Here is an 18,955-nt window from a genome sequence, read left to right on the forward strand (position 1 = left end):
TACCATGCTTTAACTTTTGGTCAGCCCTGAATTGGTCAGGTATTTGGACTAGATGATCATTGTAAGTCCCTTCCAACTGAAAATATTCCATTCTCTTACATTATCTAATTCAATGCCAACTGAAGTAAAAATTTCTTATGACTTTGGGATGTAGTTTCAAGAAAAATTTAGACTCCAAATAACTAAAGTTAAAATACTTGCACATACCAATGCCTTGCAGAAGCAATTAGGATATGCCAGTTTACAAATTATTCTTTACATTTTACAAGTTGATTGATGGCAGTCCCGTGCTACTTTTGGGATGCTTTCCTTCCAGCTGTAAATAATCACACTGCTATGATGTGGTCTACATATCTCATGATTGTACTCTAAAATAAAAACTGCAACTTCTAACAGGTGCCTACATTTTCCCCCCTCTGCATGATTTTATGTGAATCACTTTTTTCAACTTCTTGACTGACCGTAAACACCAGATTGTTATGTAGCCTTTTGACAGTACAGGGGTTGATTTTTTTTTTTTTTTTTTTTTTGTATGTGAATCTGAGTGTAGTACATGGGGTAGAAGTAATCATTTTTGACTGCGTATGAGAAAGCCACAGTTCTTTATTCCAACTTGATGCATCTTCATTTGGGATATCTCACATGAAACAGATACCTTGTCTTCAGCTGACTGGCATCATTGTGGTAGAAGGTGTGGGACTAAGTTCTCGGGACAAGTTCTCATGTTTTTAAGAAGGCAAGCATACCTTGATATTCAGTGCCAGTTTCTTTTGTCACTTAAAAATTATATTGTATTTTATTAAATATTGCAGTTATATTTTTTAAAAGAATATTTTTCCAACTAATGGGAGGGAAAACCAAGTCGAACACTAACAAGATAACCTTATAATTACATTCTGTTTTTTGGATAGCATGCATACACTTAATACTGCATTTATTCAAGCTTTCATTGCACACTAATACCATTTGGAGGTTATGTGTGCCTAATGCAGCCCTGTTACACATAGCTGCTTTTTGCTCTTGCATTCAGCTCATAAGTACAGTAAGTGTTGTACAGGTACTTCGGTAGATGAATGGTTTGCTGTGTGAAAAATTAGTTTGTCTGCCTTTTTAAAGCTTTCTCATTAGTTCCATGCTTACTGAATTTAGCTTGTGTGCATTAAAATTTGTAAAGAAAACAGATTTTCCAGGTCTCCATCATCTCTTTTTAGCAGTTTAAGTATAGGCCCCTTATTCACATTTGTTTTATCAAATAAGAGCTAATTCTTGCTTAGTTCAGTCATTTTCTCTTTTAGCTAAATTGAGCAATACACATTATTTTCCACATAGAGCATCAGTATTCAGTGTTTCGAATTTCTTTTTAACTACTTTTTTATATTTGTCACAAATCATTTAGGACACCACTCTTGAAGGGACAACATGCAGTACACCTTCTATTGTTCTTCCAGAGAACGCTGTTACGCCAGATGTAGAAATTGATAAAAATCCGGTTAACAGGTACTATATAATACATTACCAATCTATGCATAAATTGTACAGTAATTCCAGGAGCTGTGTTTCTAAAATATTGCTTTGAAATGTATGTTCTGTTAAAATATTATTGCTGTATCTCTATTTGTAATTTGATCATATTGTCTTTGCATTTTGATGATTTTTTGGATGCAGGGAAGGGGTGAGGGGACAGGAATATAACTGATACTACAAGAGCAGAGTTTCGTATAATACTAAGCCTGCCAACCTGACTCAGCATACTTTAAATTTACATGAACTTTATTATCTTTCAGAATAGCATAATTTGAAACTAAATTATGTAAAAACTAAAAATGTAAATTAAAATTTTGCATAATTTGGACTAAAAGCTGTAACTTTTGAAGTTCATCCTTTTGCTAGCAAATAAAATATGGTGAGGAAAAAACTGATTGGTCAAATCCTTTTGTAGACATATAGTGGTGTGTGCGTGTTTGAGCTACAATCCTACACCTACTACAAGGATGATTGACAGTTGGATTCCTCATGTTCTGTGTATGGCAAAGCACAACACTGTCCTTCTGTCCAGATTTTAACCTTTACTTAGACCCAGCCAATGAGCAACTGAGACCAAAAAAGGTACAATTGAGCATTTTTGTGTTTCCTGAAGTATTCTCCCCCATGGAAATTTTTCAATTCGGTAGCTAAATACATAATTCTGGTCTACTAATTGTATATGTACACCAGTAGTGCTGCCTTTAATCTTATAAATATTTCCACTGAACCAATAAGAACTTTGCAGACTAGGTAGAGTTAGGAAATTAATCCTTGTAAGACTTAAAAATTACTGTTTTTTAAACACTGAAGATATAAGTTCCTCAAGGTGTGCTCAGCCATCAGTGTTGATTCTCGCAAATGGATGTATCTTACATACAAAGCCTGTGTTGTCTGTTCCCTTATTGAATTAAAGAACCACCTATATTACCATCTTATTACAATATTCTTAGTATCATGCTGAAAAATAGACATTGTAGCAATAATATTTGCAATCTGTTGTAATTGTTTTGTCTATTGAAAGGAAAATGCAGCAACAAACTTATTCTTAAAAACAATCTGTTTGCATGATCCTTAAATTACTAAAGTGTGTTTTAATGAAGACGGAAGTTTTTTGGGAAAAGATGGACCTGCAATGTGTGACAGTTTGTATAAGGCTTATTTGTGAGGGCAGAAAATTTTTAAGGAAGGCTTATGATCATAAAAATACTTTGCAATTTTTACTAATAGCTTTTGCAAGTATTTTATTTATTTTTTTATACTTAGCATTTTATAGTTTTATGAACTGCTGAAAATGCTTCATGTCGTCTTTTGACAGGATTAGCATATTACATATATCTTTCAGAATAAATCTACCTTCCAGTCTTGTACACATTATCTTGATGTTGACTTTTAAAACACATACTTTTTTATATAACTTAAGGTGATGCTGGTGAAGCTACTGTTATTGTATATTGTTTCTTTCCTTACAAAAACTGTTAGTAGTCTGGCAATGCTGGCTAACTTTTTTTTGTAAGATAATATTCTGAGATATTAGAATATTGTGATATTATTAGGCAACACCTTTAAAATTTTCTTCTAAAGCCAGTTAAGATGTGCTCAGTTCTTCTGAAGTCCTGAAAGCATTGGAAATTGAGTTATTGAACTTTTTTTCCCTACCTAAAAAACAGATGCGACAAGTGTAGGCTTCTTTTCCAGCTCTCTTCTTTCCCTTCCTCCCTTGTATCTGTTCAGTCCTCCTTACTGTTTCGGTGAAGCTGCAAAAGAAACTTCTGTAGCACCTGGAAACTGGGATAGGACCACATTCCTGATCTTGTGAAATAAAATAGGTATCAGTTGAAAATTCAAATAGATAATGTTTCTAAGCTAGACAGTTGGGCAACTTAAATGTCTAGCTTGAATACTATAGTACAGTGAGTTTTGAAGCAGATGTTTGGGCCTGTTCAGGTAGACAGGGCAAGAATGTCACCTGGAGGTTAAGCATACATGAAAGTAAGCTGTTGAATGGAAATAATAATCCTGTTTGAAGCTAAAAACTTCAATTCAATTTTGAGTTGAATTAAGGTTATTTTCAGTCTTCTGATAAAGCATACTTCTTGACCTGGTATTTTTAATTTATTGACCTGCCGTTAGACATAAAATATGGGAAAAAAATAATCAGAAACTATTGATCATAAACCTATACTATAATTTGCTTGTATTTTTAAAGTGTACTTCTCCAAACTTCAAGTTTATTTAAGAGTCAGAATTACAATGCAGCCCTTTAAAAGCAGCATTATTTGCTGGATCAGCATTTAATTTTCTGCAGTCATTTGAGACTTTCACCTGGTTTTCAATCTAGAAAGTTCCTGTATTGCTATATGTAAGTGTCAGTGTGGGAGCCTAAGAAATTATTTCTGTCATAAAACTTAGTTTAGGAAGCACTTACAATTTACAAAGACTAATTTTTTTTTCAATATACCATATTTACATAAATTTTCAGTCATGCTAATGAACTAAAGAAATGTAATTTTTTCTGAGAAATCAAAAGCTCACAGTGTGTGAGGTTACCAGCAAATGTCAGAACTTCTTTGTGAGAGCAACTTCTGTAATCTTCCTTCTTTCTGCAATCTTCTGCTGTTTTCCAGTTGTTTGGGGATGAAAGGAATTGCAATAAAACCATTTTTGTTTTCATTTTTTTAACCAAAGAAAAATGCTTTCTTTTAGTGTTAAATTTTTATAGAGAAGTAGAACTTCTTTTTTGGTGGCATACTCCCATAACTATTGTTTGTTCATTTTTCTCTCTAGGCCTCGTAGTCCTCATCGGAGACATTCTAACCGTGCCACTAGGAATCCAACAAGTTCATTGACTTCTGTTGGTAAGAAGTGATTATTCATTTAAGCTAGGATGTTTTCTCAGAAAAAGTAACATTAAATAAAGAACTAAATCTAGAGTCTGACTATTGACTACAGCTTTTTTCCTGTGCATACTGTCTGTAATGCATGCACAGGGCATACTGCTAGCATGTTGAATTGTGATCAGGAGTTTATGATCTGAAGTGGATTGCATGCAGACAGGTCCAGGGAAATACACATATTGTTAGTTTCGTAAAGTTGTTAGATTCATTGTTAGACTGAGAGAAATGCTCACCCTACTAAGTCAGTGGCAAAGCTCCCATCAGTTAGTCTCAGTATGTTTGCATTTGGATTGTTACTTGTCTCCATTTATGTATTTCCAGTTGAACAGAGTTGATAGAATGTTTACACTATTGCATCTAAAGGATGAGGGAATAAGCATATGAGACCTCCTGTCAAAATCGGGGGGGCAGTAGTAGTGGGAGAATCAGAAATTTAGAATAAATTTTTAAAACTATTTTTATCTTTACAACAGTGTTACTTTCTCCCAGCCATTAACTTAATTTGAGCCAATTATCACTGCTTTATGCTGTGCGTGAAAACAGTTTTCTGTAAAATCACGAACTTGTGTGATCATTGCATACCTTAAAAAAAAATACTCGTTTTGTGACAGACTTAAAACCAAGCTTCTCACGTGACTATTCCAATACTCCCAGAGGCTTTTAAAGGAAAGCACCCTTTCTGCTATCACTAAGCAACCTAGTTCTTAGGCATCTTGAAACAGACACATCTGTATCTTTTTTTTCTTTACTAAAGCACCAGCAAACATCAGAGCCCTGCTACCTCTCTGATACACAAAATATTCAGAATAAAAATTCTGTTTTATCAACTCAGATTGCTTTTAGTAATTGAGATTCTATTAAGGATTCTGATTAATAAGTCATCTTTACATGTTTTTATTAAGAAACTCAGATGTGTGGAGTTGTTCTTGATCAATATATTGAACATAGGCATAGGGTTTCATGGAACATTTCTGAATTTTCCAATAGCAAAAGGATTCCTGGCAGTCTCAGCAAATATTTCTTACAGGAAGCACTGATCTGCTGATGACAGCAGATCATGCATCCCTAGGGTTGAAAAATGGCTACAGCTAAGACTACTTTCCCTAAATTATAGGTATGTTTCTACTTTTTCTTATATAAGAGGTATTGCATGAAGAAAAAATTAATTGGTACCTCTGAAAGTAACCCAAACTCTCTCTGCCATTAACAGTGTATGCACTTTATTTTTTTTTTCTTTCCAGTGATCAGAACAGAGGCCAGAACCCTTTCCGGCACAATTTGATGTATTATTACCCATTTCATTTCCCTTTTTGTGGGTTTATGAGGGTTAGCTTGCTGGAATTAATTTGACATTTCTGACATGACAAAAATACAATAATAATTTTATACACCTGGGATCCTGGTCTAGTTTCACACAAGTAGAGAACTGGAGATTTTTAACTTTAGCAGAACATCATTAACATTGCCTTTTTCTTAATAAGATAATAAAATGTTTTATGTAAGTAGTATTTCCACTGTTCTACTAGAGTTAACTTTTCAGCCATGCAGAGAGAAGGAGCTAACTATTCATATCAATAAGTCAGAATTAATCCTTACTAGTTCGTGATTCTGATGCTTTCTTAACTGGGCACTCAGTTGCATCAGTATGCCTATAAAAAAGTAGTTGAGAGAGAGCCCACTGAAAGATTGTTAGGAGGCTTCAAAGAGCTGTGATTTCTCACGCATTTACTCCAGTTTTGTGATTGGTCCTTTAAATTAGTGAATAAAATGTGGGGTTTAGATGCTTGAATTCAAAGGGAAACTTCGTTTATATGCTCTATAAAACTAAGATGGAGATAAGATCCATGTAAATCAGCTCAGATCCACTTAAGGGAACTTGGAACACTTAAAATCTGTCCTGCTTGTCAACAGTTGATTTCAGAGGTAAATAAATTTGTGGAAACTAAATACATTTATGGAACTATACTTATAAAAAAATCAGACTTATGCAAAAGAATTATCCCTCCATATTCAGAGATGCAGCAGCAAGAGCTGCTCCCTGCCTCCCCCCCGCCCAAATCTGGTATCCAAATTAGGGCTTTATGATCTGGATGGGTGGAGAACTGGACAGGTAAAATATTAGTTGGATAGTTTGGGTCTGAGAGTAGTGACTGGTTGGTTGGTCATATGCTCCTTAGAAGTTAGCAAAAGGAGAGGGTTCTCTGAAAGAAACAAACCTTTCCAGATGTCATTCTGCTGAAGACAGAGCTTTACTTCAAGCCTGCTCTCTGTTCCAGCTGCTGTGGCTGGCCTTTGTCTGTGTCTTGGAACCCACACAGGAACATGAGTTGTGCTTTCTGTCTTTATCAATGACCTGGAGGAGGTTGGAGTTCACTGTCATCAAATTAGCAGATGAAATCAAACTGGAGGAGATTAATTAATATATGCTTGAGGGCATTGCTGCAGTTCAGAGAGACCTACACAGGCTGGAGGAAGGAGCCAGCAGGAAACTTATGAAATTCAGCAAAGACAGATTCAGAGTCCTACATCTGGGATGGAATAACCCCTTGCAGTAGATACAGGCTGGGGGCTGGCTGGCTGGAAAGCCACTCTCCTGAAAAAGACCTGGAGGCCTTGGTAGACAGCAGGTTGAACATGAACCAGCAGTGTGCCATTACAGCGAAGAGGGCTAACAGTGTTGTGGACCATACTCATACTAGCTTAGCCAGTAGATCAAGGAAAGTGTTCATTCCCTTTTACTTAGCACTCATTAGTCTGTATCTAGAAAACATGTGGTTTCGGGACCTCCAATAAAAGAAGAGCATTGGTAAATGGGAGTGAGTCCAATGGAGGGCCACAAAGATGATCTGGGGGCTGAAACACTTGCCCTGTGAGGGAAGGCTGAATAAGTTGGCCTAATTTAGCCTGGAGAAGAGACAGCTTTAGGGGAAACCTAATACAGCCTTTCAATACCAATGAAAAGATTATCAAGAAAACGGAGCCAGGCCCATGGCAGGAGGACAAGAGGCAATGGATGTAATTTGGAACAAGTGAAGCTCTAAGTGGGTATAAAGAAGAACTTTTCACTCACTATAGAGTCAAGCATTAGAACAATCTGCCCAAAGATGTTTTGCATCTCCATCCTTAGAGGTTTTTCAAGACCAGATTGTCTTGAAAGACCAGAAACCTGGTCTGATTTCACCACTCATTCTGCTTTGAACAGGTTGGACTGGATGACCTCCAACAGTCCTTTCCAACCTGAATTACTCTGATTCTAAGATGTTGCTTGTCTAAGTTAGGCATTTTCTGATTAAACATGTTACAAAATGTCTCCTGTTGGAGGTCTAACTTGCCTGAAAGAAATGTAATTTCATGGACATGTACAAAATCATAAACTTGTAGACCTGAAATAATCAACAAGTGATTCTTTGAACACTTGTCGTTTGTAAGCAGATGCTGTAATGGCTCTTGTCAAATTTAAATGTTTTTCTTTTATTACCTGATGAATTCCCTCCCCCTCACCCAAGCTGTTCTTTAGTAAGTTGTTCTTATTGCAAAACAGTTATAAATTTCGTCTTCCCTAATAGAGGCATCAAGCTGGGAAGAGAGACAGTCACGACTGTATTTCTTAGAACACATTTTTATTCACTAAGCTGTTGTTACTGTGATCAAGTTATTAACACCAGATAACTCGTCACACAACACAGTCACTTATTCACTCGTATAGTTAGTTTACTCACACAGTCACAAATTTTCTCATAGTTACGTGGGAATAAATGTCTGACTTGCAGTCTGTTGTTGATGATAGTGTGTGCCAGTCTGTTGTTGATGCTAGTGTGTGCCAGTGGCATTGTTCAGATTGAGCAGACTCTTGGTGATCTATTTATCAGTTCTTGCAGACCCAGCAAGCTTACTAGTCTGTAGAGTTTATCAGCCCATGGAAAACTTTCATACACTACCTTGTCAGCATATATGTTTCCTTTTTTTGGCCTGTCGTTTTCAGGTAACTGTTTCTTCATACAAGCCTAGATGCTTGTAGAAGCCATTCATACCAACTCACACAGAAAGGGCCTTTCTGACAACAGGCTACATTCTTTGCTTAATCATAGCCTGGAGACTTGTAAAAATTGGTTCTCAAAGTTTAGTGGTTTTGACCACTTTTGGAAGCCAGGGATTAATGAGTTCTTTCTACAACTAATCAAAAATTGTTTAGAAAACAATGCATTAATCTAAAGGTCTAAGTGTAAGGCAGTGGCTTTCAGTGTGTGGTCCATGCATTCTCCTGGGTCGCATATCTAACATATCAACATAAGTGGGTGTGAGGAAAAACAATCTCTAACAATGCCTCCTTTAACATTTGGATATTCTAATGGGATTTGCAATCCCTTTGGAAAATTCTTGCAGGTCCACCACATGGTAGAGATTGATTTGCTTTTTGAAATAGCTTTATAATTCTCAGGCTTTAGCTATTCATCTTCTGCCTACAGCTTTGCCAGATGCAGCTTTACTGTTGCTTCTGCATTTGTGGGAAAAGCTCTTCTTTCTGCATAGAATAAAATCTTTATACTTCCAAACTCTACACTTTATTTTATAGATTATTTGATGGAATCACCTGTATGTTAAAACTAGTGTGCATAAATCTTTGCCAGAGAAGTTTGTGGGACCTTAGCCTTGAAAAACTGGACATACAAAATCCATGGAAAAACTGAGTCTACGACAGAAATGCCATGACTGCTAGTTGAGATGCATCTAATGTCACTTTTACTGATAAATTAGAAAAACTGTTCTGGGGACACATCTGGAAAAGCCAGTTTTGCATATCAGAGTATCTTTGATAGTAGCAACTTATTCTTAGTGGGTTGTCTGTTTTTGAGGACTTGCTCCAAACTTGAGAATATAACACTAGAAATGAACAGACGTTAATGTTTGTTCAATGCAAGCTCAAAGCTAAATTTATAGTTATGTTTTGTACTTGTTACTCTGAAATGCCACAACATATCTGGAAATATGAGGTACAGCTCTAATTCTGACGTTTTCTACCCAGACAACAGTGGTCATGTGATTGATCTGGTAAATGATCAGCTACCAGATGTCAAAATATCAGAGGAAGACAAAAAGAAGAACCTTGAACTACTAGAAGAAGCAAAGAAAGTGAGTGAGAGGTTTCTAATGCGCAGAGGCAGAAAGTCAAGAAGCAGCCTTTCGGAGTCACCCACAGGTAGGTGCAGATTCTGAAAACAAGATTTTTATATTCTACTAGAAAGATCTGCAAAGGTACAAACAAGCATCTACTGTAATGCATACATTGCTACTGTATACATATACTTTAATTTGAAGGTCAGAATCCTTCTGCCTCTCCTCACAATTCCATATAAAACAGAAACGACCAATCTCTGTATTCAGATGTGGAAGATGGTGTAAAGTTTTTAAGTGCCTGAATGATGCACTGCACACACTGAAACAGGAAAGCATTAAGTATTTCTATTTGAATCTAAAAAATGGTCACAAATTTGTTTGTGAAAATTTTCTTCCTAAAGTTGCTATTGTACATAAAATGAAATTTTAATGGCAAGATTCATACTGCTGAAAAAGCATTCTCCACAGACATAATTACACAGCCTTTTATTCTGAACATAGTCATAAACTAAGCTAAATGGACCAGATCCTACTTTAAAAACATCACAATAAAATGTTTTGTTCTAGAATGTCAGTTGAAATTATTTTTTTCCCCTCATCAAATATTTGAAAACTAGGACAAAATGCCATTTTATTATGAAGTAGGATTTTCATTTAGCTTTGAAATGCCAATTCAAAACAAAGTTCTATCTTCAAATTGGCTTGACACTTTCTGGAGGAAAAAAGCAACTATACTCTTTAAAATTAAATTTTCCTTTTTCTTTTTTTTTCTAAATTCCTTGTGACTCCTCTTGTGTCTACTTCTCTGCAGTGCTTAGAGTATCAGAAAACTGAGGAGAATAAGGATTCTGTGTGTCAACAGAATTGTATTAGTTTATGGCAGGTATATGAGATAAAACCTACTCTAAGTTCCTAATTGCCAAGTACAACTTGGCAATTAAATGACTTGTCAGGTTCTGGACAAACACATGACTGATGACTATGAGATTAATGGTTTCATCTTATCTGAATTTTAACAATTCAGAAGCCACATGCCTAGAAAGTAAAATTACCTCTTTTCATTTTTGTCTTTGTTTTAATGAAGCAGTTTCCCCTACACTTAGTCCTAAAGTTTCACCAGTAGCATCTCGGAGCAACTCTCTCACGCTTCCAGTTCCATCAGGTAAAATGATCTATGCAGGCTCAAACTTTGTTTTACAAAAGCTCACCTAAAATGTATTTCTTAATATTTCTTGAGAAGTCAAAATCTGTAGATTCAAGTATGTCTTCCTGAATATGACAAAGCTCATGAATGCCCACAATCTGTATTTTTACATATATTTTTTTTAGTATATTTTTATTCCTGCTTTGCTGCTAGGTTGCATGTTCTATTTTTTATTCTTTTCAATAATGGAGTTTTGAGAAGCTTTAATGATCTTTCACTTACTATATTTTAGATAATTTTTTCCCTTTTAAATAGTATTTTCCACATCTATATTTTGTCCGTAATTTGTTACCTGGAACTGTGCATTTATGTGGTTGCTAATGCTGTAGTGGTAAAAATTTTGAGCAAGACATCAGGATATGCCCTAATTATGTGTGTGTCTTTCTAGGATCTGATGCATGCACAACCACTAGTGTTGAGTCAGTATCTCCAGGGCAGGTAAGAAAGAGCTGAATAGTCTGCCCAGTAACCTGGTTATTACAGTACTACATTACATTGTACTGTCCTGTTAGTCCCTGAAGAAAATGGGATGTTTTGAATACCATTTTATATACCAAGATTGGATTATTGATATGTTTATTCTGCAGAGGGACTAATAAATGTTTACTCTGAAGACAAAAATCCATGAGGTAACACGCACTGTGAAGGATCATAGAGATCTGCTAAGTGTAGAAAATATCCAATATAATCCTAATCTATGGAAAAACCTAATCCCTAAAATTACATCGTAAATAAATGTAGACAAGTAGTGTAACAATGAAGAGATTCAAAGTTCATCCGTTAATAGCTATATCTAACATTTGCAGCATAGATGTGAAAGCTAACCTTGTAAGGCAACTTTTTTCTTCCTTTTTTGCTAGAATAACAGAAGTGTGAAAGAGGATGACAGGCAAACTGCAGAGGTAAGTGTTTCACATTAAATGTTGAACAAAATCTGCCTGTTTGTCTTAGCACACATATAACTTATTTATGTGACTAAAAAGGCTAAAAGACTGTTCACTGAGTGAAAATAAAAATGATACTGCTCTAATAAATTGTGAAGCACCTGCAAATGTAGTGGAGGACAATGGGCTTACAGCTAGCCTTTACCATCCTATCATGCACCCTGCTCTAGCTCAATTAAAATCAATGTACTAAATACCTTTGTAAGTAAAGTAAAAATATCTACTGTAGCCACTTTGGTGTATGCTGGTGTTTTAGACAGACATCCTCTCTCAGAATCCTTTGGTTCAGTGGAAGAGGTTACTGTACCTCATGTTCTGCACCACTGCTAGAATGTTACTGCTCCACACAACTATTGGTGGAGCAGTTTATAGGAATGCTTCCTAATTTGTTTTAGGTAATATCAGATGGCCCTTCAAAGCGATTTTGCTGTGAGTGGATTAGGCAGTACTTACAAAAACCAGCATGGCAGCAGAATTTTGGAGCAGTACCTATAAAGGAGAGGAGTAGCAACATACCTAAGGCAGAGCCCACAGTTAGATTGTATTTAGTTGCCTTAAATTGCTGACACAGGTGCCTTTACACAAAATACAGATTCTGTACCAAAGTAGCCAAGGTATAGGCAAACATTCTTTTGCCAGCTCTTCTGGAGAGGTTGCAGCCAAATTATAATCTATGGTACTGCACACAAAGAAGAGAGAAATTACAATATGTGCTTTAACTTAGTGTACAAACCCATGTTTTTTTTCCGTGGGAGGTGAGCGACTAATGGAAAACAATCAGAAGAAAGTAACAGTGCTATAAGATACAGGGTTAAAGGTGTGTACTCAGACAAACCTTACATTAAGATGATGAGAAACTTGGCTATATGAGGATTGCTATAATGGACTCTGGAATGGGAGGAGGTTATCTCAAAAGTTCAGATTTCCAATTCAGTGTTCTTTCAAGTGCCTTTTAAAAATTATTTCTCTCTTCAACAGCATGTGTTTAAAAGCAAATGTCACTGAAAAGGAAATGGCTTTTTTACAGTGAAAAACCTGTCTTTGGGCAGGGGAAAAGAGAAATCTGCACTTGTTTCTCTGTTCTATATGTGTACCTCTAATTTCAGAATGCTGCAAAAGGATTAATTGATCGAAGGCAGAATGATCAAAGAAAGATTTCTCAGGGAAGGTTGGTTCCTCGTTCTGCTGGTTTTGAAAACTCCAAAGAGAAGCTCTCAGAACAAAAAGAAAACTTTGATCCACGTAAACATATGGATGCTTTACCTAAATCCTCCCCTTCATGTAGTGATGGTGGCAGAATGTCTCTTAACACTTGCATGAATGTTTGTGAAAATGAACTTGGAAAATCATTCCTTAAGAAAGCAAAAGAAAATGATGTTCCTTTAAGAACCCACCTACCAGGACCAGGAATTGGAAATATAGACTCAAAGCTAAAAATTCCTGTTCCAGAAATGAGGGAGCATAAAGTTTCATGTAAACCAGAATTTAAACTGTGTGGACTGCGTCCTCCTCTACTACGGGCTGTATCATGGGATAGCTTGGAGCCTGGACAGAAAGATAAAACACCTGTAAAATTGCCATCTGAGGAAGAGAAAAGCTTTGTTGGTAATAAATCCAGCAATCAATTAAAAGCATTCAAAGACCTCCAAATCCAAGTTCAACCGGTTCGAATGCAGAAATTGACAAAGCTCAGAGAGGTGAGTTCTAGTCATAAGTTGTACCCTGTTTTGAAGTTATTTTCCTATCTTACTAAACTTTGAACTTGCTCGGCATTATTTTTATTATTGCAAGAAACATACAGTAATATAATGGGAAACCGTTTTGGCAAAATCAATAGAGAGTTGTATCATGTTTTTCCTTTGTGACTTTAGTAAATTGTAACCTGTAACTAAATTCCATGGAATTATTTTATTTCTTAGTTCTCTTCAAATATGCATCAACTGCACTGTGGTCTCTTCAATATGCACATATGCGTGTGCATTTGCTCTTGCACATGCAGGTTTTGGCCCCCAGAAAAAAATTCTAATACTGGTGTCAAGAAAGTACTAATTGCTTTCATTATGACAGAAAGGTGAGTCTAAAACACAATACATCTAATTTTTGCATCATTTACATGACCGATAAACAGGAAGCAGTTGATTAACAGTCATGTAATTTGTAAAACATACTTGGGACTAAAATGACCTATTTTGATTTCTAAAGAGAAATTTAGATCTGAAGAATCTTTCCTTCCTCAGGATGTAACAACATTCTCTTTAAAAAGGTCACTTATGCTCTCTTACTTCCTTTGCTTCCATGTGCTGTGCTTTTTCTGCTCCTTCAGAATTGTCCCCTGATCCACAGGCTTTCACAATATATTGACTATTTGACTGATTCCTCTATGAGCAGGCTGGGACCTGTGTATAAACGGAAATCTTTAACTGAAGCTTGGAGACAGTGGTTATACTCTTGTTTAAGGGCTTACAAGCCTCTGTGTATTATATACTACTTGTAAACTTTCTTTGGATATAAAAATCACTTTTACTTTGTTTAGCTGAGTGCTTTTGAGTTCTGTACTTGTTGGTATTCTCCCTTCTAAGGGCAGTAGTTCTGTCATTCAAGAATACTAGCCTTTGCAATAACATCACATTTGCAAGATCTCAGGGGACAGGAAATAGTTTTGGTATCATTTTTGGCTTATTGAACATTCTCAGAAAAATATCTCAAAGTGTCAAGAGTTTTAAAACTGTGTGTCTCTGAGAGGAAGGGCAGGTAGAGGATGGCCAGACTTACAGTTTCTAATTCTAACACAGTGCAAATATGTCAGTGTCTTGAAGGATAGACTTGGACTATGAAATCTATAAACTAATCCTTTGTTAAATAAATGTCTAAATGATTGGTAAAAATTAAGAATTAAACCTTAAGAATTAACCAGTGTGTTGAAAAAAAGTAGAAGCATTATGAAATGATAAACCACCATCATAAAGCAACTACCATGTGTGTATAGCAAAAATGACCTTTGAAAGAAAAAATAAATAGTAGTTACTTTCCTTAACAGCCTAATAAGAATATTTTCTTTGGCCACCAGTAGTTAATATTTTAAGATGAACACAGGACTGACAGGTGAGGAGCTCAAATTCTGCACTTTGGATGATTCATTCCCATGGTATTGCTTGGGAACAGCAGCTTAGTTATTTGTCTTTTCCTGTTTATATAACACACGTGTTCTTAGCATATATGTACTGGAAGTTTTTATTATAGAGACACATGAACCATATAATTTTGAAAGTTCTAGAAGTTGTTAAGCACAAATAGTAGTTAGAATCAGAAAATTAATACATGATATATGATTCCAGTTAGGTGAGATTTGAACTCTGTCTCCAGCAGGAATTGTTTATTTATAAACAAAAGCGGGTGTTTGTGAATTTTAAACATATTTGAGAATATGAAAGTAGAAAATGAGGATATGATAGAAGGAGAAATAAGATAACAATCCTTGAGAGTACATTCTTCCCTGCCTGTAAGGAATAGAGGCAGAGTACAGTAACAGTGAAATATTAACTTGCAGCTGTAGCATACCAAGCTTCAGTGTGAACAGTTCTACTGAATAAATCAAAGTGGCAAAGTCTCATATATCTGATTTTTTGAATTTTCTGTCCTTTCTGGGATACTGACTTATTACTATGGCTATATCCAAAATTGCTTTTTTTTGCTTTCATTTCCTAAAACTCTCATTTACTAAAACTAAGTTTTTCTACTTGAGTAAGGGGCACATGTTGCAAATCTCTGTTTGCATAACCAGGAATTTTTCTAATTAATGCATGTATGAAATTTACAATATGTAGTATTAAAGAGTGTATGTGTGAACCGACATGTCTCCATGCAACGTAGCACGTGACTATAACTTCATATAAATATCTTCATATGTTTATTAACTAAAGTGAATGTTATATTTAGTGTTCCCATGGCAGGGATATTTAAATTGAGATTTCTAGTTAAGTTACTTAGAAATGTTACTGTTTTTCTTAACAGGAGCATATTTTGATGAGAAATCAAAATTTAGTCGGACTTAAACTTCCTGAACTTAGTGAAGCAGCTGAACAGGAAAAAGGTGCAGTATCATAAATGCTGGGAGGAGTGTATGTTTGTAATACTGATTTTTATAACTGACTAATATGGATAAAAAAAAATTCTTCAATTGCAATAGTAGTTGTAATGGAGGAGGGTAGTAAATGATGAATGAGAGAGACCAGTAATGGAAGTACCTGAATTTCTTGATGATCTGAGCCAAGAAGATACTGTAGGTATTATTACAACCTAATGAAAAGATGCCTACTCGGAACAGAGTCTAACTTGTATTTAATAGATGGAGGACTGTCTCAAGTTTCAGTGACTTTCTGAAAAAAATTTTCAGCAGTGATGGATTGAATGGATGTGACCTCTGCAAGATATTGTGGCCATAAGGGTGAATTTGATCCTTGAAAGTATAAATAAGAGATGGAATGCTTTATTCCTGCTTTCTTATTTTCGTATGTGTGGCAAATATTGAAATGGCATGTTCACTTCTGGTCCCCAGCTCTACGTCAATACGGATAGGTAAGAGTAAGGCCAGAGAAGAGATATAAATGTGATTGAAGGATTGGAAAAATATGCCTTACGATATTGTAAGTAGCGGAGGGTTAGCTGATTTTGTAAGATTTTTAATAAGGAAAAGACTTAAAACTCTACATAAATGAGGAAACAGAAATGTGTCACCAAATTATTTTTCAATCTAACACAAGCAAATGAGATTTGATGCCTATAGACTGCATCTAAATAGATTCAGAATAGAAATAAAGAGCAAATATATAATCCTGAGGACAATTCAACAACTGGAAGAACTAAATTGCAGTAGTGCTGAGCAATCAATTGAAAATATTTAAACCAAAACTCTGTATTTGTTTATAAGTAGTTAAGTTAGAACTTGTTCAGAGTGTTTTTAAGGCCACATTAACTGAAATGGAGATGGTTAACATGAAAGGAGCTGAAACTGATTGTCCAAGATTTGATCCAAAGACAATTTCCATTTTTCCTAATACTGTTCATTTTGCTAATTCATAGATTTGCTTTGGGACTATTTCATAAGGCCTTGAAGTTTCTGTTACACAGGGAGATGGCTGAGATATTACATTTCATGTTATCTCTGGAAACAGACTCGTCTTCAGTCTGAATGAAACAAGATTAAAAGACACTTCTTGTCCTCTTTCTGTATTTAGTGATTATATCTTTGGATTCTTAGATATGGTAATATTATTCCTGTCACTCTGCTAATATATAATTTCCTAGAAATTATTTAGCAGGCTCTGTTTGAAAGTGTAAAATAGTTGCCATTTTACCAGCCTGTTACATAGTTTTGGCAGATTTGAAACTTTTGAGGAAAACATTTTGAAAAGCTAAGCATTATTTTATCCAACTTTTCAATCAAGATCTCATGAGCATCACGAGCTTGTTAAAGTCTACTGCTTTATGTAAATGATAGACAGAACATTAAGGGTCAACTCCTTGTCCTCAGTGGGGAAAACAAGTGAGGGGTCAAATCCTTAGTTCATTTGTTAGGGAGACTTACTTCCTTACATTGTCATAAAAGCCACCTTGTGCTTTTTAACTGGAGTGGTAATTTTGCTTAAACAATAGGAAATAGCCAGCTACTTCATTATTACTGTTATGAATCAAATATACTGGCTCCATCATGTTTTGCTATCAATGCCAAGTTATTGTGATCGTCTTGGTAAACACAAGTTTGCATATACAGAAGTCTGGATAAATGGGATATATTAGATCTGGAGACATTGTGATGCCAGGCTAGATTTTTATGGGGGCACACATGGCTGTTCTTAAGTTAATACTGGAATTTTTAAATGTAAAGGAAATGCACAGAACTAAAATGTTGCTAGAAAGAATCTCCTATTCTTTTCTGTCTTTCATGTTAATGCTCTCCACATTTACAAAATCTGAGCTTTTTCACACTATTTGTTTTGCAAGACTAGGAATCTTTCTGTTACGTCAAATGAACAGGAGAGCTGCACAAAGATGTCTTCCCAAGTCTGGGACTCAGACTGGGGAACCTGACTTTCCTATAGGAGAGTCCTTCATTAAATTCTGGCAAGAGAGGAGGAGATAAGGGAATTATTATATATGAAATTAAATAAAATAAAAAATTAAGTAGCATGAATTTAAAAAAAAAAGGTTGAGCCATATCTTGGTTCTTATGAAAGTGACAGAAGTAGAGAATGCAATTATAACCTTTATGTCCTGTTTCAGTGAACATGCAGTGCAAACGAGTACATCTTGTAGATTCATCACCACAAATGGTGCACAAAATCTGTAGTATAGTACATTATAGTAGACTTCATCTTGGCAGGTGGCATTTAAAGCCTTAGAAAATAACAGTCCTCTATTGCAAAATCTAAGCTGAAATATTTCAGAAATATTACAGTAACTGTGTACTAGTAAAGCACAAATGCAAAATGTTAGGTTAGATGTTCCAGTAATAAATTTGTGTTCAGTTTGAATTCTAGGAAAAATACTAATACAATAATTATTTTTCAGTGCATTAGAGACTGTCAGAGTACATATTACCTCAGTCTTTCTACATAAAGGATCACAATTGTACTGATTACTTTTGTTGCCACTGCTTAAAAGGAAGACAGGGGATCTTTACTTCAGCAGTAAAGGAGAGATGAGTGATGTATCACCATATGCAATACAGGAAGTAACATTCTGCATGAAGGGAAGGATCTTTTCTTGTTGTTCACTTTTGCTCCCAGTAGAGTTGGGGTGAAATCCTCATTGACTTTAAAAAGGACATAGGATAAAAGGTCCTATTTGACTCTGAGATGCTGACTATTACTAGTTAATGCATGGCTTTTCAATTAACATAAAAATTTTTTATCTGAAAATATCTTTAGGCCCTTCACCTCTCCCTTCCCCCACTGAAGAGGAAGAGACAAAGAATAGCTCTGATGTCATGCCCAGCATTCCTGATGTATTGCTGCGAAAACTACGAGTGCACAAATCGCTTCCGGGAAGGTAAACGCTCATTAGAAGTAGAAAGACATCATCCAGGGGAAGGCACACTAATGGTTTCCAGTGAACTCCCTTTATGGAGTTGCATCCATAGGGGATCTGTATAAGTAGACAAATTGCTGCATCTTAAAATGTGCAACACAGATTTTCTGAAAAATTTTGGGGAGCGCATCAACTTCCAGTAACTGGCCAACTTTAAAAATTAGTTTGTAAGTTCTACATAAAAAGTC

General features: G+C 35.5%; 1 protein-coding gene across 6 annotated transcripts in view; it reads left to right on the forward strand.

Annotated features, from left to right (window-relative positions):
- Window positions 1–18,955, forward strand: part of IRAG1 (inositol 1,4,5-triphosphate receptor associated 1) — an 81,929-nt gene that overhangs the window by 38,625 nt on the left and 24,349 nt on the right. For 4 of the 6 annotated variants that reach the window (XM_068398612.1, XM_068398609.1, XM_068398608.1 and 1 more), the window contains 9 exons: window positions 1,397–1,497; window positions 4,309–4,379; window positions 9,442–9,615; window positions 10,618–10,695; window positions 11,126–11,175; window positions 11,598–11,639; window positions 12,788–13,378; window positions 15,693–15,771; window positions 18,608–18,728. In XM_068398612.1, coding sequence (XP_068254713.1) covers window positions 1,397–1,497; window positions 4,309–4,379; window positions 9,442–9,615; window positions 10,618–10,695; window positions 11,126–11,175; window positions 11,598–11,639; window positions 12,788–13,378; window positions 15,693–15,771; window positions 18,608–18,728 — 1,307 coding nt within the window. The remainder of the gene's footprint in view (window positions 1–1,396; window positions 1,498–4,308; window positions 4,380–9,441; window positions 9,616–10,617; window positions 10,696–11,125; window positions 11,176–11,597; window positions 11,640–12,787; window positions 13,379–15,692; window positions 15,772–18,607; window positions 18,729–18,955) is intronic. The other 2 variants (XM_068398611.1, XM_068398614.1) reach the window with 2 other exon arrangements.

Source organism: Nyctibius grandis, chromosome 4 (assembly GCF_013368605.1).
Source record: "Nyctibius grandis isolate bNycGra1 chromosome 4, bNycGra1.pri, whole genome shotgun sequence".
Classification (NCBI taxonomy): Eukaryota; Metazoa; Chordata; class Aves; order Nyctibiiformes; family Nyctibiidae; genus Nyctibius; species Nyctibius grandis.